This window comes from Oncorhynchus kisutch, linkage group LG5 (assembly GCF_002021735.2).
Source record: "Oncorhynchus kisutch isolate 150728-3 linkage group LG5, Okis_V2, whole genome shotgun sequence".
Classification (NCBI taxonomy): Eukaryota; Metazoa; Chordata; class Actinopteri; order Salmoniformes; family Salmonidae; genus Oncorhynchus; species Oncorhynchus kisutch.
Genome location: NC_034178.2, coordinates 42,009,460 through 42,036,163, shown reverse-complemented (window position 1 = coordinate 42,036,163; position 26,704 = coordinate 42,009,460). Strand labels below are relative to the sequence as shown.

General features: G+C 43.4%; 1 protein-coding gene across 2 annotated transcripts in view; it reads left to right on the top strand.

The window, feature by feature from the left end:
- LOC109891537 (rho guanine nucleotide exchange factor 10-like protein) overlaps positions 1–26,704 on the top strand; it is a 148,098-nt gene that overhangs the window by 62,475 nt on the left and 58,919 nt on the right. For both annotated transcript variants that reach the window (XR_004210026.1, XM_031825094.1), the window contains exons 19-20: positions 2,144–2,262; positions 24,825–24,896. Coding sequence is in view for 1 of the 2 variants with exons in the window: in XM_031825094.1 (XP_031680954.1) it covers positions 2,144–2,262; positions 24,825–24,896 (191 nt within the window). In the remaining variant the exon portion in view is untranslated. The remainder of the gene's footprint in view (positions 1–2,143; positions 2,263–24,824; positions 24,897–26,704) is intronic.

The following is a 26,704-nucleotide window of genomic DNA, read 5'->3' as shown; positions in this document are numbered from 1 at the left end:
TGTTTATGCTCATTGAATGATTAGCTAAAGAAAGGTGCTGAGCACAAAGGTGCAAAGGAAATCAGTGGACCCTCTGACCCACGCGGACCAGCTTTGGGCAAGCGGCCTTCAATTACTGCCTTTTAATAAATGACCCTCATAGCCCTGATCCTCCCTGGGAAGAGCTTTATCTGAGAAAGGCTCAGAGATCATCTCAGAGGGAGATCATTTAGGAATACCTTGCAGGTATGAATACTTTATACATGATTGCAACCCAAATACTAAATAGCCCAACTTCATCATTATTGATTAATCAGTTGATGATCTGTCTGAGCCTCCTCCTCTGATTTGATAAATACCACCCCTCGGATTTAGACTGGTGGATTTTAGCAATACAGTATGTTTTTTCTTCTGGTTCATAAGAAAGCCTGGACTTTTCTCTTTTTTTTCTCAGCATTGTTGTCAAAAGACATCTCAACTCTATCATTCTAAAGACACACAAGGTTTCATTGTTCCTATTCACACTGGTTCAGAGAAATATGGAATAAGTTATCATATGAAATGAGTAACAGATATGAAAGCCTCTCAACAGAAGGGGCTTTGACCTTGACCCTGTCCTCTCACTCTCTGTCACGAATACCGTCGAAGGTGGCTCCCCTTCCTGCTCGGGTGGCGCTCGGCGGTCGTCGTCGCTGGTCTACTATCTGCCACCGATCCATTTTTCCTTTTCGTTTGTTTTTGTCTAATTGTTTTCACCTGTTCCTTGTTGGGGTTTTGGGATAGGTGTTATTTAAGTTTGTTTTGCCCGCTGGTGTTTGTGCGGGCTTGTTGGTTGTTACGTTTGGTGATGTTTTGGTTTTGGGTTTTTCGCTGTCCAGTGTGTGTCTAGGTTTTGGGTTGGTTTAGTGCCAGTGTTTTGGGCATTCACCCATGTTTTGCACCTGTTACGATTTGAAGGACATTAAAGCGTTTTCCCGTTCATTTCGCTCTCTGCATCTGACTCCTCACTCATTTCACTCACCCGACGTTACACTCTCTCCAAACATCACTGAATGGATTCATATTTTGAAGGTCATCAATCTCAATGAGGTTATAAATTTGTATCATCATGAACAGTTATTCAGTACTGTACTGAGGCTTGTAAACATGAAGCTATGCAGAGTTAAGAGGTGTTGAATGTACGTGTCTCCAGTACATATTTATCTTTGGAAAATGTGAGAATAAGGGTTTAAAAGCAGTGCGACATCTTGAGGTTCTGTATCACCTGCAAATTGACTCTCTCTTTTTGTGTACCAGTCCTTCTAAGGGAAACCCATCTGAAATGTTATGAGTTGGGGAGACAGAACTCAACTAATTGGCCCTTAAGTCTCCTGTATTCCTACCTGTACTGCAACAGCCAAATAGCAAAAACAACCACCGCTGTCAAATTAACTGGTCGCACATCTCAAACCAAATGAGGTGTTTAGGATACACTGTGATGTTGTGATGTGATGTTGCTTTGGAAACAGCAACTCTGTATTTCTGTGGCTTATTGCATATTGATATATGCAGTTATGCACAAGACACAGGGAGTAAATTAAAACAAGCTGTTTGATTGCACACACAATTGCCTTTTAGTTAGTTGCAATTGACAGTTACGAAATTACTTAATGGAGGTATTTTGGCAGATCTGTGTTGTGTCTGGCGAGCAGGTGCACCTGTTGTAGTGGCTTCGAGGTATTCAGATGTCATGCGCCAGCCAAATTCTTTATTAACCAGCGGTTGCCTTTCTCCTGCTGGGGCAGATACTTGCTGTTATTTTCTCTTTAACAAAGGATCATCACCAGTGCCTTAATCAGTGTTGGCCTAGCATGGAGCTTCTGGGAGTGGGCTGTACCTGGTCCCATCTCCCCTGGCTCTGACTGATTACACACACACACAATTCTAATTATCCTATTCATATTACATACCTGAAGCCAATTCATCGGGTTACACTTTGTTTTGGAAACAAGAAAATAGACCCGTGTCCACTGTTCAGTCAAGTATTTCATATTTCTTGTGAGTGCTTATTTGAAGTGGGTCCACTTGGAAGGCTCAACTGCAGTAAGTACAAATACAGTTACAAGGTATATGCCATTACGAAATATGATTGAGTGGAATTAAAACATGTTGTCTTTTCTTCTAGGAGAGGAGAACACACCAGGATGGTTCTGTGCAGAGGATGAAGGGAAGACCATGTCACCATTTTGGCCTTTACTGGCCTGCCGTGTGCCTGTCTTTACCACCAAATCCTCGGACAGGAAGGTGAGTTCCAGTTTAAAACGCCTCTTTGTACGACTCAAGTCTTCTAGTTAAACAGAGTAGTGTGGGTTCTTCGATAGTTTTTAGAACTGTTTCTCAGACACACTGTAGGGCTAAACAGAATGGCCGCCCCCTATCGACATCACCAAGCAATCAATAATCAGGATGGAGCAACAAACAGTGAATGAGGATTATAATATTATTATGTCTACTCAGCTATATTACAGTGCAGTTAAGCGCAGTCATTTCCCATTGGCAATCAAAGAGTACTTGCTTTAGCCCAGGAGCTAAAAATACCCTGTCTCAGGATGAATTCACCACAATGGTCCTAGGCTATCAACATATGATTGCATTGAAAAGACAGGTCTACAGTTGAAGTTGGAAGTTTACATACACTCAGGTTGGAGTCATTAAAACTCATTTTCAACCACTCCACAAATTTCCTGTTAATTAACAAACTATAGTTTTGGCAGGTCGGTTAGGAGATCTACTTTGTGCATGACACAACTCATTTTTCAACAATTGTTTACAGACAGATAATTTCACTTTTAATTCACTGTATCACAGTTTCACTGGGTCAGAAGTTTACATACACTAAGTTGACTGTGCCTTTAAACAGCTTGGACAATTCCAGAAAATTATGTCATGGCTTTATAAACTTCCGATAGGATAATTTACATAATTTGTGTCAGTTGGAGGTCTACCTATGGATGTATTTCAAGTCCTACCTTCAAACTCAGTGCCTCTTTGTTTGACATCATTGGAAAATCAAAAGAAATCAGCCAAGACCTCAGAAGAAAAATTGTAGACCTCCACAAGTCTGGTTCATCCTTGGGAGCAATTTCCAAATGCCTGAAGGAACCACGTTCATCTGTATAAACATAGTACGCAAGTATAAACACCATGGGACCATGAGCCGTCATACCGCTCAGGAAGGAGACAAGTTCTGTCTCCTAGAAATGAACGTACTTTGGGGCGAAAAGTGCAAATCAATCCCAGAACAACAGCAAATGACCTTGTGAAGATGCTGGAGGAAACCGGTACAAAAGTATCTATATCCACAGTAAAACAAGTCCTATATCGACATAAGCTGAAAGGCCGCTCAGCAAGGAAGAAGCCACTGCTCCAAACCACCATAACAAAGCCAGACTACGGTTTGCAATTGCACATGCGGACTGTCGTGGAAATTTACTGTATTTACCAAATCATGAGAGCAAACCACACACAAGTCAGAGTTATCATAAAGTCCATCTTTAATTATATCAAATCAAATCAAATTTATTTATATAGCCCTTCGTACATCAGCTGATATCTCAAAGTGCTGTACAGAAACCCAGCCTAAAACCCCAAACAGCAAGCAATGCAGGTGTAGAAGCACGGTGGCTAGGAAAAACTCCCTAGAAAGGCCAATACCTAGGAAGAAACCTAGAGAGGAACCAGGCTATGTGGGGTGGCCAGTCCTCTTCTGGCTGTGCCGGGTGGAGATTATAACAGAACATGGCCAAGATGTTCAAATGTTCATAAATGACCAGCATGGTCAAATAATAATAAGGCAGAACAGTTGAAACTGGAGCAGCAGCACAGTCAGGTGGAAGTTGAAACTGGAGCAGCAGCATGGCCAGGTGGACTGGGGACAGCAAGGAGTCATCATGTCAGGTAGTCCTGGGGCATGGTCCTAGGGCTCAGGTCCTCCGAGAGAGAGAAAGAAAGAGAGAAGGAGAGAATTAGAGAACGCACACTTAGATTCACACAGGACACCGAATAGGACAGGAGAAGTACTCCAGATATAACAAACTGACCCCAGCCCCCCGACACATAAACTACTGCAGCATAAATACTGGAGGTTGAGACTTATATGAGCTCCATCACAACCCTGTGACTCTCAGATCAATCAGTGTCTATAAATGAATTCTCTGAGAGTCCTTAGACATTGCAAAGACACAATAGCTATAAATTATCGTTCAGCTTTGTCTCCGAAACTATGTTATTTTCTCGCTCTCAGGACCATAAAACAAAACCTATCAACAGGCATATATCAAATACATCCCTCCTTGACAAGATCACAGAGACACAGTGACTGGCACACAGACATTGTGGAGCCAAGAGATAATTGATTTAAAAGATATGTTTACATATGAAGACAAGCTTGACCTCTCCCCTCTCTGCGGCCCAAGTAACTGACCCCATGTCAGAGAACAGATAACTGCAACCGGCCAACAGTATTATCCAAAAATAGACATTCTGATGAGAAGTAACTCACAAGCATATAATGAATATAAAACATTGTATCTAGGTTACCCAACTAATTCTGATTATTCCCCAACAGGACAAAGATCGTTATTTTTGGAGAAATGTCCTCTGGTCTGACGATAATTTAACTGTTTAGTCATAATGACCATCGCTATGTTTGGAGGAAAAAGGGAGGCTTGCAAGCCGAAGAACATCATCCCAACCATGAAGCACAGGGGTGGCAGCATCATGTTGTGGGGGTGCTTTGCTGCAGGAGGTACTGGTGCACTTCACAAAATAGATGACATCACGAGGGAGGAAAATTATGTGCATATATTGAAGCAACACAAAGCTTGGTTGCAAATGGGTCTTCCAAATGGACAATGACCCCAAGCATACTTCCAAAGTTGTAGCAAAATGCCTTAAGGACAACAAATTCAAGGTATTGGAGTGCCAATCACAAAGCCCTGATGTCAATCCTATAGAACATTTGTGGGCAGACCTGAAAAAGTGTGTGCGAGCAAGGAGGCCTACAAACCTGACTCAGTTACACCAGCTCTGTCAGGAGGAATGGGCCAAAATTCACCCAACTTATTGTGGGAAGCTTGTGGAAGGCTGGCTACCCGAAACGTTTGACCCAAGTTAAACAATTTAAAAGTAATGCCAATCAGATACTAATTGAGTGTGTGTAAGCTTCTGACCCACTGGGAATGTGATGAAGAAATAAAAGCTGAAATAAATAATTCTCTCTACTATTATTCTGACATTTCACATTCTTAAAATAATGTGGTGATCCTAACTGACCTAAGACAGGGAATTTTTATAAGTCAGGAATTGTGAAGAACTGAGTTGAAATGTTTTTGGCTAAGTTGTATGTAAACTTCCGACTTCAACTGTAGATGGAGGTGCATTGTGTGCGGATTTTCCCCCAGTAAGGGGGAATAAGACAATAAGGCTACCGAAAGTGCGTACAGTTGGTGACGTCATCAGCACTACGCTTTGCTTGCTAGCTTTCTGACTAGTTACAGAAGTTAGAAGGCTATGTAGCTACAGTAGTTAGCTACTGCCATCAAGTTGTTGTTATGTTATTAACATATTTTCCTTATTCCACCATTTTCAGAATGCATACTTGCATTTGCATATAGCGTAGGAAAAGGGAATCCGGAAACAATGTGGACACATTTAAATGTAAATGCATGATGTGTTCGGAATTCTATGATCAAAACTTCATGATTAAAATTCCAAAACTTTATTAACTGCCAACTCTAGACACAACCATGGAGTCTTAGAATTACAAGGTGACACTGTACCTTCCACAGCAAAGCTGGCTAGAAAGTGGCGATCGATAGAGCCTGTGAAGAGTTGGGAGCCTCTCATAGATCAAATGGCAAACTCAGGTGAGAGACAGACTAAAAGGGTTTCAGGACTCCGTCAAAGAGTTATAAAATCAATTTGCAGTGGCTGGAAGATGACATTCAGACTACATTTTTAGCTATAATGCGGTTATGGGGCTTGCATCGCAAGGTGGGTGGGGGATTCCAAATTACCACCAGAGGAGGATGTTATAAAGTGATCAGGCAGTTACCTTAATGGTCGTGGGACACCCAAGCATAAATCAATGTTCCGGCATTAGATTAAGATCCCACACACAACCCAATAGTCTGTCTGGAAACTATGTGGGCAACGGAGCAAGGGAGGTCCTCGGCAGCTGGAAAAGTTGAGTCTAGAGGAGACAAACATACCTCTCAATTACTGTGGGTTTTGGAACACTCCCAGAGGATCGCATGGAGCTTCTGGATTCTTCAACTAATATCTGGTACACCTGCTGAGTGAGTGAGCCAAGGCAATTCATGGACTTAGAGCCAGAAGTACCACTTTGCTTCAGGATTTGCCCACATTCTCTATTTCTGACACTAACAAATGAAGCACCTGAGCATGCCAATAGAAGGGCATATCTGTCATTAATATGAGCTGACCGTGAAATTGCCTGATACCGAAATATTTCCTTGGGATAAGAGACAGCTTTGTTTTTGTGTTTGTGCTTGCATGACAGTATGTGACTGTGTGGGTGAGTTTCTGAAATTAATGTTTTTGTGTGCACATTAGTTGTTGATGTAGAGCATGTGGGAACAAGGGGCTGGGAGAGGCGAGCTGAATGTGTTTTCTCTTTAACCAAAGAGAAGGTGGTAAGTCTTTCATGCAGAACAGCCTGTGATTAGGGGCTTAACTCAACAGCAGCCCCCCTCCTCTCTCTTTCCCTGTCTTTCTCTCATTCTTTCTTTCTCCCTCTCTCTTCTTCTGTCTCTCTCTCCTTTTTCCCTTCCTCTCTCTGCAGTTCTGCCTTTGCACTACGATTGGGAAGCACACGCCTCTCTGTGCCAAAGCTCCCAACATCTCTTTCCCCCGCTTTGGCAGCCTCACTTGGCAGTCTGACTTGATTGAGGGTGAGAAAAAAAAAGACGTCCAGATTGAAAGAGATGTGGCCGAAGGGGCCAGAGTCGTTACGAAAGAAAAATAAAGTTCTAAAGCAGCATAGCATGAACAACATGTGAGCAGAGTATGGGTCACCTGAGGGAGCTCAGCCCACTGATCGCTGCTGTGTGCTCTGTACTCTGAACACTGCTCTGCTCTGCTTGCTGGGAGATGGAGAGGACTACTGGGCAAAGTCGTTAGGCACCGGAGAAAACCCTTATCACAGTCTCTGTTGAGTGAGATCAGTAGGGACTGACTGACACACGAGCACACAACCTAATCTACCAGGCATGGTTTGACCCACTTCTGAGGCACATAAGCAGTGTCTGTCATTGTTAATGTAGAACATCCTGTAGCCCTTTGTTGTTCTTGGAACTAATTAGAATATGTTAACCATGCAATGCCTCTTTAAGCTCTACTGTATGTTGAGATGAGGTCTTTGTAGAATATATTGTATTATAAGAACACCATACCCCTACCCCATTACCCACCTCACCAACCACATGTGAACCTGTTGTTCTTAAAACATATACAGGGAAGTGAGTGTTAATGTTGTCCAGGGAAGTGGCTGTAGGCTGTAGCCTATGTCTAACTCTGCTGGGTGTTGAAAGGGTTTTAGTTGGCTTGTCTGTGGTGCTCAACTTGAATCCCCCAGCTAGGGTCCAGCTTCACCACTCCACTTTCCTCCTTTCTCCACCGTGAATGTCACAGGGAAGTGGTCTGCTGTGTTCCCAAGGCCGTCTATTTCCATTCCATGTAGCCTATGTCCCACTCAGATGCTCCAAGGCCAGGCTAATGGAGCAGATTCAATGATGATGATCATACAGATGTAGGATCTTAATTTGAGCAAGTTTTCTACAGGAAATATTAATTATTATGTGGATTATAATTAATGGAAATTTTTTGTGGGGGTTGATACATTTTAAAGTGGAAATTACAAACTTGAGAAGCCTTTTAAAACTTCACTACACTACAAGGTATGCATTTCCTGCTGTATAGGAAAATTCTCAGCAACAAAAGAGTTATATGTAGGATCTGTTGATCCTTCATACACCTGGCCGGGTTTGAAGCTTTTTCGTCATGATAGAACAGTGGCCTTTAGTAAGACAAGGGGTGGCAGCCTATACATATTTTTAAACAACAGCTGGTGCAGGAAATCTAAGTAAGTCTCAGGGTTTTGCTCACCTGAGGTAGAGTATCTCATGATAAGCTGTAGACCACACTATATACAAAGAGAGTTTACATCTATATTTTTTGTAGCTGTCTATATACCACCGCAGACTGATACTGTCACTAAGACCGCACTCAATGAGCTGTAAAAGGCCATAAGGAACAGGAAAACGCTCATCCAGAGGCGGCGCTCCTAGTGGCCGGGAGCTTTAATGCAACGGAATTCAAATCAGTTTTACCTAATTTCTATCAGCATGTTAAATGTGCAACCAGAGGGAAACAAACTCTAGATCACCTTTACTCCACACACTGAGACGTATGCAAAGCTCTCCATCGCCCTCCATTTGGCAAATCTGACCATAATTCTATCCTCCTGATTGTTGCTTACAAGCAAAACTAAAGCAGGAAGCACTAGTGTCTCGGTCAATAAGAAAGTGGTCAGATGAAGCAGATGCTAAGCTACAGGACTGTTTTGCTAGCACAGACTGGAATATGTTCCGGGATTCTTCCGATGGCATTGAGGAGTACACCACATCAGTCACTGACTTCATCAATAAGTGCATCGATGATGTCGTCCCTACAGTGACAGTATGTACATATCCCAACCAGAAGCCATGGATTACAGGCAACATCTGCACTGAGCTAAAGGGTAGAGCTGCCACTTTCAAGGAGCAGGACTCTAATCTGGAAGCTTATAATAAATCCCACTATGCCCTCCGACAAACCATCAAACAGGCAAAGCATCAATACAGGACTAAGATTTAATCATACTACACCGGCTCCGAAGCTCGTCGGATGTGGCAGGGCTCGCAAACTATTACAGACCACAATGGGAAAAACAGCAACGAGCTGCCCAGTGACACTAACCTACCAGATGAGCTGAATTACTTCTATGCTCGCTTCTAGGCAAGTAAAACTGAAACATGCATGAGAGCACCAGCTGTTCCGGACGCCTGTGTGATCACGCTCTCCATAGCCGATGTGAGTAAGACATTTAAACAGGTAAACATTCACAAGCCCGCAGGGCCAGACGGATTACTAGGATGTGTACTCCGAGCATGCGCTGACCAACTGGTAAGTGTCTCACTGACATTTTCAACCTCTCCCTGTCTGAGCCTGTAATGCCAACATTTTTCAAGCAGACCACCATAGTCCCTGTGCCCAAGAACACTAAGGTAACCTGCCTAAATGACCACCGACCCAGAGCACTCATGTCTGTAGCCATGAAGTGCTTTGAAAGGCTGGGCATGGCTCACATCAACACCGTTATCCCATAAACACTAGACCCACCCCAATTTGCATACCGCCCCAACAGATCCACAGATGACGCAATCTCTATTGCACTCAACACTGCCCTTTCCCACCGGGACAAAAGGAACACCTATGTGAGAATGCTATTCATTGACTACAGCTCAGCGTTCAACACCATAGTGCCCTCAAAGCTCATCACTAAGCTGAGGACCCTGGGATTAAACACCTCCCTCTGCAACTGGATCCTGGTAAGGGTAGGGGACAATACATCTGCCATGCTGATCTTCATTTCGGGGTCCCTCAGGTGTGCATGCTCAGTCCCCTCGTACTCCCTGTTCATTCATAACTGCATGGCCAGGCATGCCTCCAACACCATCATCAATTTTGCTGATGGTCCTGTGGTGCCAGGACAACAACCTCTCCCTCAACGTGATCAAGACAAAGGAGATGACTGTGGACTACAGGAAAAGAATGACCGAGCACGCCCCCATTCTCATCGACGGTGCTGCAGTGGAACAGGTTGAGAGCTTCAAGTTCCTTGGTGTCCATATCACCAACAAACTATCATGGTCCAAACACACCAAGACAGTCGTGAAGAGGGCACGACAAAGCCTATTCCTTCTCAGGAGTGAAAAGATTTGGCCTAGGTCCTCAGATCCTCAAAATGTTCTACAGCTGCACCATTGAGAGCATCCTGGTTGCATCACCTGGTTGCATCACTGCCTGGTATGTCAACTGCTCCGCCTCCAACCGCAAGGCACTAGAGAGGGTAGTGTGTACGGCCCAGTACATCAATGGGGCCAAGCTTCCTGCCATCCAGGACCTCTATATCAGGCGGTGTCAGAATGAGGCCCTAAAAAGACTCCAGCCACCCTAGTCATAGACTGTTCTCTCTGCTACTGCAGGTACCCTCTGAATATATAGCCTTGCTTATTATTTTACTGCTGCTGTTTAATTATTTGTTAATTCATTTTTACTCATCTATTTTTTCCTTAACACTTAATTGTATTTTGTTTCTTGCCTTAAAGCATTGTTGGTTAAGGGCTTGTAAGTAAGTATTTCAATGTAAGGTCTACCTGTTGTATTTGGCGCATGTGACAAATACAATTTGATATGATTTGTATAGTAGCTCCCTGGGGGACAATGTTTCAGAGTTTACATGCAACTTCTGCTATCGAAATACGAAGATTACATTGAAAAGACAGATCTGAACACTATCAGACCACAATGCGACTTTTGTGCATCTACTGTAGTCCTGTCTTTTCAATGCAATCTTTTAATTTTGATAGCATAACTTTCATGTAAGTCTGAAGTGTAGACAAAGCCTAGGACCTTTGTAGTGAGATCATCCCTGAGACTATGTATTTTTAGATTCTGGGCTGCAGCAAGTACTCTTTGATTGCCCTCAATGGGAAATGACTGTGTTTAACTGCACTATAATATAGCAGAGTAGACATAATATTATATTCCTCACCCCCCTTTCCACGTAACATTATAATTGTCAGAAGGTGAGTGTAGCTTGTGCATGAAGTCAGGAGCAGGAGAGCAAAATGAGTGCGCAATGTACTTTACTCAAAAGACAAAGGCACAAGGTAAACAAATACGCTTGACCAAAAACCAATGGTAAATATTATGCACGGGTGAACACAGCACCCCTCGAAAAACAAGCCATCATGAACCGAACTGAACATAGGAATAATCACGCACAACAAACATGGGGGAAACAGAGGGTTAAATACATGAACATGTATTTGGATAATGAAAACCAGGTGTGTAAAAAATAAAGACAAAACCAATTGAAAATGAAAGATGGATCAGCGATGGCTAGAAGACCGGTGACGTCGACCGCTGAATGTCGCCCGTACAAGGAGAGGGACCGACCTCGGCGGAAGTCGTGACAATAATTCAGATAGCCATGTTAGCCTCGCCTTCATGTGGGTGTTAGCAAGCTAACAACCAGGCTTGGTAGTGCTAGGTATCAACAGCCAATCCAGTAGGGACTGGAAGCTATAACAAGCATGTGTATTCTCTTCCCTTTCTAAGGAGGACATCACATCACATGTGTGCTATGGTGGTCATTGTAACGCATGTCACATGCTTGTCTCAGTGAAGATCATGCTGAATGTGGCACCATCACACTACTCACTTTCAAACCGCCGTCAGAGGATGGCGGTTCTTGATCACGAAGGCAGCAGTGAGAGAAATGGGCGTGCCTGTACCTGGACACACAGCAGAAACCCTCCACGTCTCCTCCAGACTAAAAAAGCATCCTTCTCAGCGTCTCGTAGGTTCTAAGAGGTCTAAGGCCATAAAGATTTTCAGAATTGTTTTTTTCCCCACATTCCGTTTATAAGGGCATTAGAAGGAAATAAGATGGTGATGGCTGGTATGCAGCAGTAGAGCTCTTTATAATGCCTTTTCAGACTTCATTATGTAGTCTCTGAAGTGGATAGTGACAAGCTTTTTTCAATTTTTTGTTGTTGAGGATTAGCTCCTGTGAACAGAGACTGCAACAGAGACTGGCTAATACACTCGATTAGTACACAGAGATCACTAGCCTCGCCAAGCAAGGTCACTGTTATTGGGTTTTTAAATCCATTAAACAGACGTCATGGCGAGACCATTTCAGTGCAGTGTAGACACATTAAACATGGTCACTGGGTTCTCTGCACTTGCTTACTGGACTTGTTGTGTGTGTGTGCTGTGTGCTGTACATGTCCCTTCTACTCTCTGTCTCATCCATCTTTCCTGCTGATGGGAGGATAAGAGAGGAGGCAGTGGCGTGTTCTACTACTGGCCCTAAAGGAGTGACTCAGAGTGCTGGAGATGAGTTTGTAGAGGGGCCATCACCACTGGTCTCAGGCTGTAAGTGTTAATGGAGTCTTTTTATAGCTCCGTTGGGTTTGAAAGATCTGCTGATTTATGACAATGACTCGAAGCTGTTATTTCATTGGTGGAAAAGGTGGCTCAATGTGTGTTTGTCACCATGCCATAGATGACATGCCCATGAAATAGGGATAAAAAAAAGAGGGAGAGAAAGGGAAAGGGAGAAAGGTGCCCTTTCCCTGATGCAACATCCATCTGTTGGTTTATTTTTTTTTCCTCCCCAACATGTTTTTGGGTAAAGTCATCAGGATGACACCTTATGCAATCGCTCTCTTCCTCTGTTCTTCATGAAGGTCGTTCTCTTCCTTTCTGAGCAGCAGATATCATCCTCCACTCTGATTTGTGGGGAACAGATGCCATAGCATGGATTAAAAGCTCTTCCTCAACACAGATCCGCTGGGACGTAGCAGGCTCCCTTTCTACTCTGCAGCGCTATCTCTCTGGCAAACATAAACACACAAACAGCGGGGTGAAAAAGTGCCTGTGCTTGCCTGTTTGAAAAGCACATTCCGTCCCTCCAGCCATTTTCCCCATCCCTCATCAAGGCTTTGCTTTATTAATTGCTAAAGCCGTAACCTCCTCAGCCCCCCTGTCTCACAGGAGCAGCGTAATTCATTAGGAGGGCTATAGATTTCTGGTGAAGTGGGGTTCATTTCAAACAGCCCTAATCTGTCACTTGTTTATTCATCTCCTTCCTCCTCTCTCCCGGTGTGTCACCCAGCGTCAGAGGACAACTGATCTCTCCACACTAACAGTCAGCCGCTGCTCATCCCCACAGTTCAAATGGGACAAGGAGACAGGCCCTCGGAGGGAGGATTATGGGGATACAGAAGGAAGTGTCAATCTAATTTCTCTGTGCTAGCTGGATCACAGCAGATGTGTCGCCTGGATACGGCTGGGCCTCCCGGTCAACGCGGCAGGGTCACTGGGCACAGCAACAAAAAAAACTGCTGCAGTCCAGACACGCCTAGCCTAGGTTGTCACCATCACCATCATGGGGACACAGTGACAGCACACAAGCTTCTACTGCTTAACACTCCCTATCAAAGAAGCACTCTTTATAGGGTCAGGGCAAGAGCCACACTTCTGCGTTTTAGAGAAAACAACTCACTGGGAATTGTGGCTGTTCCAACATCTTAACCCAGATGTAGTGTAGACAGATACCAAGGTCTCATCTTTGTGGATCTCTTTATGTCATTACTAAAGAGTATCAGATGCCAAACGTATTGAGCCAAGGTAATGTTTTATATTGCTGGTGATAGTCAGCACAACTCCTCTACCTCAGCTTCCTGCTGGGTATATTGGGCTCCCCCCTGTGAGTAGATTGTTAGTGTTGTGGCGGTCTGTAGAGTCTTCAGAGGTAAACTCAAATAGCACTGATGAAGTATATGAGTTTTATTGGACATAGACCTAAAGTATGGCAATTAAATATGTATGAAGGTAGAATTAATCACGTGCTTTACATTATCATCCGTTCAAGCCTCTGAATGATGTCAACATCCCTATGAATACTCCCCAACTATATTAATGGATAGCCATAACACGTATGATTTGACAGAAAATGTGGACTGTCTGGTCGCATGCATTGATTTGTTTGTGTGATTACCATGGTAGTAAAATGGTTATCACAACCCTCAGTTCTTCCTTGTTTAAAGCTTTTTCTGTCTGGCTTCCATCAAGCTGAGGAACACTCAACTCTGTTCTCTTATATCGAGGCAGAGTTGACTTTAAATAACTGGTCGCGGGATTTGCTAGCAACAACATTGAGTCACCATCAGTCAATTCTTGTAAAAATGTAAATTGTGAAAAGCCTATGTTTGTTCTGTACAACTGCGGTCCTTCCGCGGGGGGCTATAAATTCATACCTTTGATAAACTTTTAGCAACCACTAACTTTTTCCTAATTTGTGTTGCTCATAGTACATACTACATACTACACCAATTGAGATTAAAATTGGATCCGTGGAATCCAGGATCAGTGGAATCCAGGATCCTTGGGACGTCCCTACACCATTGAAGTTGAAATTTAAAATGGTTAGTAAGTATGAATTTCATCACCCCGCGGAAGGACCGCAGTTGTACAGGACAAACATAGGTACAGCAGTGGAGGCTCCTCAGATGAGTAAGGGGAGGACCATGATCCTCAGTGAATTTCAGAAAATAAATTATTAGATAAAACTATACTAAATATATTCACGGCACCAAATCATTTATTAAAACACACTGTTTTGCAATGAAGATCTACAGTAGTATAACGGCTTTCCTCCTCCTCTTCTGAGGAGGAGTAGCAAGGATCGGACCAATACGCAGGGTGGTAAGTGTCCATGATACTTTAATAATAACTGAACAGGACTCAATACAAAAATAACAAAGTGAATGGAAACGAAAACCGAAACAGTCCTGAATGGTGACACAAACAACAAAACAGGAAACCGAAACAGTCCTGAATGGTGACACAAACAACAAAACAGGAAACAATCACCCACGCAACACAGGTGGGAAAAGGCTACCTAAGTATGATTCTCAATCAGAGACAACTAATGACACCTGCCTCTGATTGAGAACCATACCAGGCCAAACACAAAACACAACATAGAAAAACGAACATAGACAACCCACCCAACTCACGCCCTGACCATACTAAAACAAAGACATAAGAAAATAACTAAGGTCAGAACGTGACAAGTAGCACCATGGTGTAGCCAGGGGACAGCTAGTTTCTGGCTACACCAGAAACTCTAGAAACTCTACATTGACTCTAATATAAAACCTAGGAAGCTCATGGTTCTCACCCCTTTCCATAGACTTACACAGTAATTATAACCATGTCCGGAGGACATCCTCCAATGTATCAGAGCTCTTGCAGTTTGAACTGACATGCTGTCGACCTAATCAAAGGATCAGTAAATTAATCTAGTACTGAAAGAATAAACTACAGTAGGCTAGCACCACAGTGCATACAATGTGCTAGTAGTTTACTCAAATAAAGAGAAATATGTATTTATTCAAAAATGAAGGAGGAGCAAAAGACTTTATTGTCACTGGGGGCCATCTGTGTAACTGCTAAACTGCTTGCTGTACACTGTACTGCATGATTGTAGCAGGTTTATTAAAGTGTTAGTTCTAGTAGCTAGCTATGTTGACTATGACGTTAGCTAATATGGTGACAACGATGTAAGCTGTGTGTAGCGGTTCGCGGTTATGGTATGAAGGTTTGGGTTGAAATGTTTGTTTTTTTCCGCATGGTTACAGTCCACAAGCAAAGGGAAAAGATGAGCGGAGGAGAGCACGTAGATGTGAGAAGGAATTATACAACAAGCAAATAATTATGGTCTTTGTATGTGGCTGCTACAAAAGTGAATTGTGTTTGCAGTGATCAGGGGTTTTGAGGAAGAGCTTTTATGTTTCTTAAACGCAAGCAAATAGAATGAAACGGGGATAAACATACCTAAATTTGTAGAAACTTTTGCAACTGTTGTACTAATGATTACACCCTAGATCAGCTGTATGCAGGCAAGCGTGTGCGAGATGATATTGAATGTGTCACCTTGATTACTCAAATTTTTCTCTTGACCTACGTGGTAAACATTCATTCAGAAGCTAGGTTGTAGCATTCTAATGATGGGTATAGGGAAAATGTTTGTATCACGTAGTAGCCTAAACCAATTGACGTTACATTGTGCCGGGTGAATGGAATATGAATGACAGTCATCCAATATACTGTAATAGAAATAAGGCCATGCTTATTTAAAAAATATATCTTCCCTCAATTTAAACTGCACCGACCTCCACTGAGGTACAGGTAAGCGTTTTCAGAATTGACATTTTTTTAAGATTCAACGGATGGTGACTCAATGTTGTTGCTAGCGAGCAGTTATCAATAGTCAACTCCACCTCGATATAAGAGAACAGAGTCGAGTGTTCCTCAGCTTGCTTCCATCCATGTCTTCTCTACTACACTCCATACCAACAGAGGACAGTGTGGTGCTGGTGTTCAGGTGCAGGGGCAGCCTGAGCCGTTGCACAGCTGGACTGCGACGTCATCTACAACGAGGCTGATCCGTTGCTGTGACATTTACATACCAATTACTGGAAATCATCCGTGCTCTAGCAATGCCTGGGAGTGGGGAAAGCCACCCCTGTCCTCAACCCCTCCACCCTTGGCCCAGCGTCTCACTTCACTCTGTTCCTGTCAAGATAGCGCACAGACACATTGTACAACCAGGAGGGGAACACAGCAGATGGGCTAAATCTTAGCCTACTTTTGCATGATATAAAAGGAGACTAATGTGCCAGAATTATATGAAATCATTGTATCACTATAAAGAATACAAAACAAACTCGTTCTGCATCCCACCCTGTTCTGAATGTTCCTATTGCATTGTTCCTGTCTGTTTGTTGTGTTGGTTTGTTCTCTCCTTCTCTCTGTGTTTGTTCTCTCCTTCTCTCTGTTCTTCTCTACTAATTACTCGGGTCAGTCATCCCTCTACCTGAATCCAATACATGGCCCACTGCCAGATTTTACTAGAACACTAGCTACCTCCATGTAGAAAACTGTAAGACAAAACCAAATGTTTGAGGACAGCACTTTGTGAGAGTACCCAGCACAGCACCCTCTTTTGAGCACATAATGGCTTATTGACTACCGTGTTCATATTCAGAAATGTATAAGAAGTTGGCTTGTTTTTTTTTTACATTGACCAGAACATTAATCAAGTCGCGGCTTACAAAAACAGAAAATGTATTAGTATTTTTGAGAGAGTCGTGCATTGAATTTCTATTTTGTCGAGCCAATCTGGCCACAATAGAATGGTACAGGGGAAATTCCAAACCCAGGATATTACTTGATTCTATGTAGAGACGCCCTGGCAAATGTGCGCACGTCCCACTGTTTTTGTCTCAGTGGGCACCAGAGGACCCTTTGATCTGAGTCCCATGCCATCTGATCAGTAGGATTAAACCCTGTGCCCCCCGTTTGGTGCCATCCAGAACCCCTGTCGAGGCAGCGTTGTGGTTGTGACATCTTATAGGTGGGCAGAGATCCCCATAGCCCAGAACAATTTGGCCTCATGCAGATAGATTTGTGCCTGGCAGAGAGAGGGAAAGATGGACGAAGGGAGAGATGAAGGGAGGCGATTGACGCCACAGAGAACTCTTGACCTGTGGTCCTCTTTTGAAACCCATTTATCGGGGAGAGTCCATCGCTTTCATCCAGGCGAGTTGGAACCGCCCGCCATGGCCGCGGGGATGGAGAGGGAGCGACATGCGGAAATTGCATCACATTAGCCGGACATGTTGCAATCGGTCAGCGAGCAGCTGTGAAGGACACAAGGAAGAGAAAAATCTGGGTTGAGTCACGAATATGAGTTTGTGATGTCCTGGCAATGTCAGGCTGCGCTCAGAGCAGAGATATGCAAAACCACTCTCCCACTTCATTCCAGTTATTGCCTGATATGATCTGTGGGATAGCCAAAGGAGACAGCCAATCGTTACTCTACAGTCAGTACTTAGAAAATTGAAGGAGACATCCCTGGCCAGGCTTAATAATAAGCTGATTGCCATATGTTTTGCCTGGAGCTTTGACCACACTATGAGCTATGGGTCAATGAAGAGTTAAAAACAGAAAGCAGCAGCACCCTATTCAATGAATTCCTACTGCTGCAGATGGTTTAATCATAGTCTTCCAATGAGGAGTAATAGAGGGCTGCAAGCACAGCAGGTGGTTGACACTTTGATCTCTGTCCGTTGACGCTCATGGAATTTAAATCGCTGGATGACATCCAGCTCATGAAATGATAACATGAGCAGTGTGTCTCAACTTTGATCCTGCCATCCTTCTGGGTTAGATTCACTGGAGGATATTGAACAACTAACAAGCAAACACAGGTCTGTCCGATTGGTGGCAGTGACATGTGCTCTTATATCGCCCTCTCTAACTTTAAGCATCAGCTGTCAGAGCAGCTTACCGATCACTGTACCTGTACACAGCCAATCTGTAAATAGCACAGCCAACTACCTCATCCCTTTATTATGACTTACCCTCTTGCTCTTTTGCACCCCAGTATCTCTACTTGCACATCATCTGCACATCTATCACTCCAGTATTAATGCTAAATTGTAATTATTTCACCACTATGGCCTATTTATTGCCTACCTCCCTACTCTTCTACATTTGCACATGCTGTACATAGATTTTTCACATTTTATTTTCTATTGTGTTATTGACTGTATGTTTGTTTATGTGTAACTCTGTGTTGTTGTGTGTGTCGCACTGCTTTGCTTTTTCTTGGCCAGGTCGCAGTTGTAAATGAGAACTTGTTCTCAACTGGCCTACCTGGTTCAATAAAGGTGAAATAAAAATTTAAAATTAAAAAGTCTGGAAGCTGTCTAAGAGCGTCTCTATAAATACTGCCACTGACTGTGTGAGTGTGCCTTTGTGTGCATACACATGTGCTTGTGTGTGTGTGTTGGTTTACTTTTGGGAAGGGGGCGTTACCTGACTGCCACTGTTCAACCCTAACCCTCTATTGATTACATTCCTGTGAGATAATCCACTGTGATTCCCTTGTACAGAATACTAAACATGTATCATGCAGTGAACACATCCTATTCTCTAGCACATGCTCAAGGCAGTTTGTGTGGATGGTAATGGTGAATTGCCACACAGTCTTGTCCGCATGTTCACAATAAAACCCCTGAACGTCCTAACCTGCTTAGTTTGCTTTACCTGCAGCCATTCATTTCAGTTTGACTGGAAATTCAGTTCCCGGCCATCCTGACTGTAGCCTACGGCAACGGGAGGGTGCAGTGAGGGATTCAGTTGGGAGCAGGCGCCAGAGCCAGTCAATTATCAGTTAATAAACAGCGGAGGTTTTCTATTAGTGTCTGTTAGTGCGTGTGAGAGATTGCTATGTGGAATTGGGAGGGGGGCACTGTGACTATGTGGTATTGAGCAGGAAAGGATAGGAGAGTGGAGGGGAGGGAGGAGGAGCTTTGCCTTGGGTGTATTATACCTAAATCCATTGCGTTGCTTTAACTTGGCTTGTTTTGTTGTAATTCTGAGCTTAAAATATAATATATGTGCAAACAAACTCAACATTCTCTGCTGGGCAGGCCCAAACTGTAAGCTCGGGAATCACACTCTAAAAGACATCCCATCTGTGATGATACTGCACACTTTCCAATAAACATAATCCATTACACAGACAATGCAATGCCTGTTTGCTGCAGTGTGACTTCTCATTGATAATGTTACAGGTCCACTGGGTTCGATATTTGTGCCTCGTAGAAGCCCAGCAATCGTCACACATCTAATGTGTGGTAAATGTAGACACAGTGGAGTATATATTTCACAGCGGCTGCACAGGAACTTAACTTTAAGGGTTAACACACACATCCACCTGTGTTTCCCTCAGGAGGAAAACAACATTAATTGGTTCTGGGTAAGTCATCCCTCTCTTGTCGAAGCAGAGACGACAAAAGCCTGATAACACATGTAAACTGTGTAAATAGTATATCACATGGTTCTATTGTGTACTGTTACCAGTGACAGTACCTTCAATCACAGGCTAGATTATTGGATTTGACAGCAAATGTTGATGCATATAACTGTCTGGCTGCCATTGATGCAATATAAAACATGAATAGTGACGATCATAGAGGGGAAGGCCAGTCCCTGATGATGTGTGTAGGAATATCTATGGCTATACATCCTTCCTCAGTTTTCCTAGCATGCTGCAGTGCAGCTCTGGCCTACACTAACCATAGTGGCCACCTGAAGGCGGCATATGGGCTGGCGCACCCTTGGGGTAATGGGTGGGGCAGACTCAGTGTCAGGCATTGGGTCACTGGGAATCGGCAGCTGGGAGACCGCCCTCTCATCGCACCAACAAATCCCCCTTTAATTAGCTCACATGCTGATCCTCTTCCCCACAGTCCCCAAAGTCCTCCATCAAATCTCCCCTCGATCTGGCTTACCTGCCTCCCTCCCTCCATCTTCCCTACATCCTCCCTCCTCCAACTGGGATCTTGTCTGCTTTCCTTGGCAGAGAGCTGTAGTAGACGGTGAGGGAGAGTGGCTGCTGACTGACAACTGCCTTAGCAAAACCTAGATTTTTAAATGGTTCCTCACTGACACCTTATTAGAATGGGCAACCTCAATGGTGTGTGCATCACTGGAAACCCCACATGCTGCCTTATTACCTGTCGATGCTTCCTGTACATTTTAGGTGGAACTGGTTCACACCCTCCAGCATTATGATTTACAATATTGAGCGTCCACTAGTCATTGTCAACACTAAAAATGTGCATAATCTAGCACGTGCATTTAGTTCAAGGTGCTAGCTACACACACATATATATTTAATTTTAAAAATATTTATATTTTACTTGGCAAGTCAGTTAATAACAAAAGTGGGTTAGCACAACAGATTTTAACCTTGTCAGCTCGGGGATTCGATCTTGCAACCTTTCGGTTACTAGTCCAACGCTCTAACCACTAAGCTAAAACAAACAAACACACACACACACACACACACACACACACGCTTCACGGTGGGAACCAGACATGGGGAGATCATCCGTTCACCTACTCTGCATCTCACAAAGACACGGGGGTTGGAACCAAAAATCGCAAATTTGGATTCATCAGATCAAAGGACAGATTTCCACTGGTCTAATGTCCATTGCTTGTGTTTCTTGGTCCAAGCAAGTCTCTTTTTCTTATTTGTGTCCTTTAGTAGTGGTTTCTTTGCAGCACTTTGACCATGAAGGCCTGATTCACACAGTCTCTTCTGAACAGTTGATGTTGAGATGTGTCTGTTACTTGAATGCTGTGAAGCATTTCTTTTGGCTGTAGTCAGAGGTGCAGTTAACTAATGAACTTATCCTCTGCAGCAGAGGTAAATCTGGGTCTTACTTTCCTATGGCGGCCCTCATGAGATCTAGTTTCATCATAGCGCTAGATGGTTTTTGCAACTGCACTTGAAGGAACTTTAAAACTTCTTGTCCGCATTGACTGACCTTCATGTCTCAAAGTAATGATGAACTGTCGTTTGTCACGTGTGCTCCCTCTCCGGCCTTTAGGTCACCAGGATGCTTGTTATGGCGCACACCTGTCACTGACGTTATGCGCACCTACGCGTCATCAGACTCACCTGGACTCCATCACTTCCCTGATTACCATCCCTATATATGTCACTCTCTTTGGTTCCTTCTCGAGGCTTCATTATTTCTGACTCTGTTTTCATGTCGGTGCGTTGTTTGTGTTTCGTGTTCATTGTGCGATTCAACGCACTCATTACATCGTTTCTCTTTGCATATTTGAGCTGTTTTTGCCATAATGTGGACTTTGTCTTTTACCAAATAGGGCTATATTCTGTATACTGTCATGGAAATTCTAAAGAGAGACTATAGATTCTTTCAAACAACATTACTAAGATTTGCAAAACTTGAGCAGTCAACAATCCACTACCATTATGTTATTCTACAATGTAGAAAATAATAAAAATAAAGAAAAATCCTGGAATTGGTAGGTGTGTCCAAACTTTTGACAGGTACTATATGTGTTATATATATATATATATATATATATATTGAGAGAGAGAGACACATCAAACTCTGACTGTGTGAAAATTACCTGCAAAGGCCAGCGGTCTCCGGTGACTGATAAAACCCACTGTCTGCAGCCCACAAAACCAGCAGTATCCCATCGCTACGCTGCTGTCCCTTGCTTCAGCTACCAGCCTCCTCCTTCTAACCGCAGGGCTTCCATATGGGGCCATATTATTACTGCCGTTTAATTACCAATCAAAAAACATCTCACTCCTCGTAGCTAGCCAAGAGGAATAGCAGGCAGAGAGGGAGAGAGATTGGAACACGTGGGCTCTATAAGCAGAGAGAGAGAAGAAAAACGGGGCGGCAGAGCAAGAGATTGATGGAGAGAGACAGTGCATCTGCGTGATGAATGTGAATAGATGTAGAGAGACCGAGGGGATCTGGAGGAGCGCATTCACTGGACAGATGGGCAGAAGCAGTCATCTGTCCTGCATCATTTTTTGGGGGGGTGTTTTGTGTTTACAAACACACCCTGCAAGGGAGAGAGGGAGGGATTTGGCAAGTGAATGTTATAAATTACCCATGATTGATGTTTCCTGCCTTTTGGACAACAGTAAATGGCGTGCAGCAGCCATAGCTGACCTCTTGAGCCACATTCCCACCCCAGCACCACACAATTAGATGTTCCGTCTGCCACATGGCCCAGCATCACGACCACCAATAAACATTCCCTCATGGCCATGGCTATTGTGCTGGTCAGCGAGGCTGCATGCCCACAGTGCTTTGTCTCATGGGGACACCAAGATCGAGAAGCAGCTATTCAACACTGAAAGCTTCCAGGTCTAAGACTACTGTCGTTGCTCTTATTCTCTGAATGTCTATTTTTATTGTTTTACTACTGACTCATAGATCTGAGAGCTGTGCTTTTCTAAGCCAGTTATAGCCTTTGTTTTGCAGCGATTCATACTGCTCCAACTCTGGACTGGTCTGTTATGGTCTAGGTAAATGTCACACTCCTATAGCACTTACAGTCCTACAGTGGATTCCCTGTTTTTCATGTACTGTATACTGTACCTTCCCAAACTTTTTTAGTAATAGAAAATGAGTTGATGCTAAAGGTTTTTTTTCATCATCCATTCATACCCAAATACATTCTCATTCAGGAGCAACATAATGGCTATAATTGTTCTGCAGGTCCCAGGTACTAGCTGTGCTCTTTCAATTGTGAGGGTACACAAACCAAGTACATGTACATTTATTGTATGTGAGGGGGTGTTGAGAAGCAGAATCTACAGATGGCTGTGGGGAGTAGGTAGGAGAGGTCTGTGCAGCAGTGAAAGGGCAAGGGTGTTATTATAACAGTAGGAGCTATGGAGACCATGGTTCAAACTCTGACAAGGTACTGTATGTCAGCCCACTCTACCTATTTTAGACAGTCATAAAATGCCTTCGTTGCAGGAGGCCACTATTATGATTGACATCCTACCAAATGAAAAGCTTTAAAGAAATATCCTTTGTTTATTTCAATATGAAACAGTCCATCCCCATCAATTTCCCATGCCTGGTGCAATTTCTCAATGTGGTACTGTCATTTTGTCAGTAGGAGAACTGTGCTGTGAGTGCTGCTTGAAAGGAAGTTCCCAATATGAAAAGAGTGGCCATTTTAGACTGACCTGTTTATTCAAATGGAAAAACACCTGTCAGACTCCAGGGAAATAAACGTCAGTCATAGGTTGACAACTTAGATCTGCTGGACATGGTAACACATGTTGACGATGAATTGATACCACACCACAGAGAAACGGTCCTATTTCTTGGCTGAATCTAATCCTCTTACTGGGCTCTATAAGCCGATCCAGATGTGTAGAGTCGATCCCAAGGGAAATCAGTCTCCAGCTAGAAGAGCAACTGTACCTAAACCATATGGGGATGAATATTTAACTATCTAAATGAACAAAACAATATATAATTTTCAGTAGCGTTGCATTGGTTAAAATCAGTGGGGAAGCCAAGCCAGAAATGTAAAGCCATATTACAACCTATGTGTTGTGATAAGGGCTTTGTTTGCTTTATAACCTGTTAGATGATATGCCTTGTGACCGTGATATATAGGCCTAAGGCCGAGACAATAAGAAGAAACAGTGGCAGAATAAATTCAACCACACCTCTGTCTGGTGAAGTCCACAAAGCATATTGCATGTAACAAACAGTTGTATGACCTACAGCATGGTCAAGTTAATGTTTCCGACATTTCGGACTAACGTTACTGAACAACTATTGATTTAGAAACACGGAGAGTTACTGCACGTAGCAAAGAAAACAGGAGCTGTCTCCACTATTCCAGCACCATCATCAAATCATCTATGCTAATACAGTGAAAACTAAAAGATACCAAAAACTATTTAGTCCAATCAACATAAGCTAAATATGATTTGCCTGTCCATGGTTGTGATTTCTGTGTGTGTGCGAGGAAGTAGAAAAAACATGTTGACTCACCCTACTTGTAGAGAAATGCTAAAGCCATCCTCCTCTCTTTCATGTTGATGAAATGGTCTATGACTTCGTCATACACTACACGCTTTGAGTTTTTGTTGTCCTATGCTACCTGGCTAAAATGCTTGCTCACTAGCCTAACTTCCTTTCATGGGCAATGATGAGTCAATCAATGCAACGGCGGCGACAATGTCATACTCTTTTTGACCAGACAGCATCTGAGACAGAGGGGTGAGAAATATTCAGCGTCTTGCAAATTGACATGTCTATTTTCATCCTCTTACACTGCCCCCTCGGTCTAGACCCATCTAATTACTGGTGTCGAAGCAGTTAGTTACTTTAAGGAAGTTCCTGCTGCACTCTGACAAAACAACAGAACTCTGGCCAGGGCACGACTCCAGATATCTATTCCCACAAACAACTAGCAATGAGTTTGTTTTTGGGGAAGCATGCCTACACGTCACTGGTAATATTTTTTATTGCTTAATATTTGTTTTGTTTCCTTTTTAGTTTGAAGCTGCCCTTCACAATCCAGGACAGTTCTCTGCAGGGTGCACCTTGCTACCTCAAGGTTACCTCTGGGTGAGTGACACATGCAGTGCTTACAGGCACACACGCACATGCACAGGCATGCACACAGACATGCAGGTGCACACCAAAGTATTTATCAACCATTAACCATGACACATTTTGATACTAATATTCTTCTGTAATATACTATATATACTATTGTTCACATCATTACATCTAAAATATTTAGCAGTGAATGTGATATAGAGGATTTTCTCTCCAAAACAATTATCATCATGGAAAATGACCCTTCACTTTCATATACACTCTTAGTAAAAAAAAGGTGCTATCTAGACCTAAAAGGGTTATTTGGCTGTCCCCATAGGAGAACCCTTTGAATAACTATTTTTGGTTCCAGGTAGTGTGGGAGAAAGAAAAGACTACAGAGGGATTTTGTGATGAGCGGAGCACATTTCACTGGCAGACAAAAGTGCCACAATCCCTGGACTTGTTGGAATTTAGCTGGATTTAAAATAGGACCACTTTCTGTGAAAAACCATGCCTCAGAAAATCATCTGTTAATCTTTGTTTCTTTTTTTGGTGCCGCTCCTTTCTGGGAAGAATGGGCAATTGATGGGGTAATCCTCCTAAAGTAGGTTGATAAATCAGGTGGATAAATTGGGTGGATAAGGCCAGACAGTGGAAGAAGCCCTCTAGGACCTAGCTAGAAAGGCTGTGCTCCCTATCTGGGACTTAATTGTTTTAGTGGTTATCCTGAAGACTCTGAACTCTACTCACACACTCACACAACTTACACTGACACCCCAACACACACACACACACAGACAACATACGCCCACACACACATAACATTCACACACATGCACACACACACACATACACACATGCACACACACACACACACACACACACACACACACACACACACACACACACACACACACACACACACACACACACACACACACACACACACACACACACACACACACACTGATGATGGCATGTAACCACCCTCCTTGGGTGCTTGAAATCATTGTTCTTCCTCTGTCAATCATGGTTACCTGAAAGGAAACACGTGCCATCATCATTGCTTTGCACAAAAAGGGCTTCACAGGCAAGGATATTGCTGCCAGTAAGATTGCACCAAAATCAATCATTTATCGGATCATCAAGAACTTCAAGGAAAGCTGATCCATTGTTGTGAAGAAGGCTTCAGGGCGCCCAAGAAAGTCCAGCAAGCGCCAGGACCGTCTCCTAAAGTTGATTCAGCTGCGGGATCGGGGCACCACCAGTACAGAGCTTGCTCAGGAATGGCAGCAGGCAGGTGTGAGTGCATCTGCACGCACAGTGAAGCAAATACTTTTAGAGGATGGCCTGGTGTCAAGAAGGGCAGCAAAGAAGCCACTTCTCTCCAGGAAAAACATCAGGGACAGACTGATATTCTGCAAAAGGTACAGGGATTGGACTGCTGAGGACTGGGGCAAAGTAATTTTCTCTGATGATTCCCCTTTCCGATTGTTTTGGGGCATCTGGAAAAAAGCTTGTCCAGAGAAGACAAGATGAGTGCTACCATCAGTCCTGTGTCATGCCAACAGTAAAGCATCCTGAGACCATTCATGTGTGGGGTTGCTTCTCAGCCAAGGGAGTGGGCTCACTCAGAATTTTCGCTAAGAACACAGCCATGAATAAAGAATGTTACCAACACATCCTCCGAGAGCAACTTCTCCCAGCCATCCAGGAACAGTTTGGTGACGAACAATGCCTTTTCCAGCATGATGGAGCACCTTGCCATAAGGCAAAAGTGGCTCGGGGGAACAAAACATCGATATTTTGGGTCCATGGCCAGGAAACTTCCC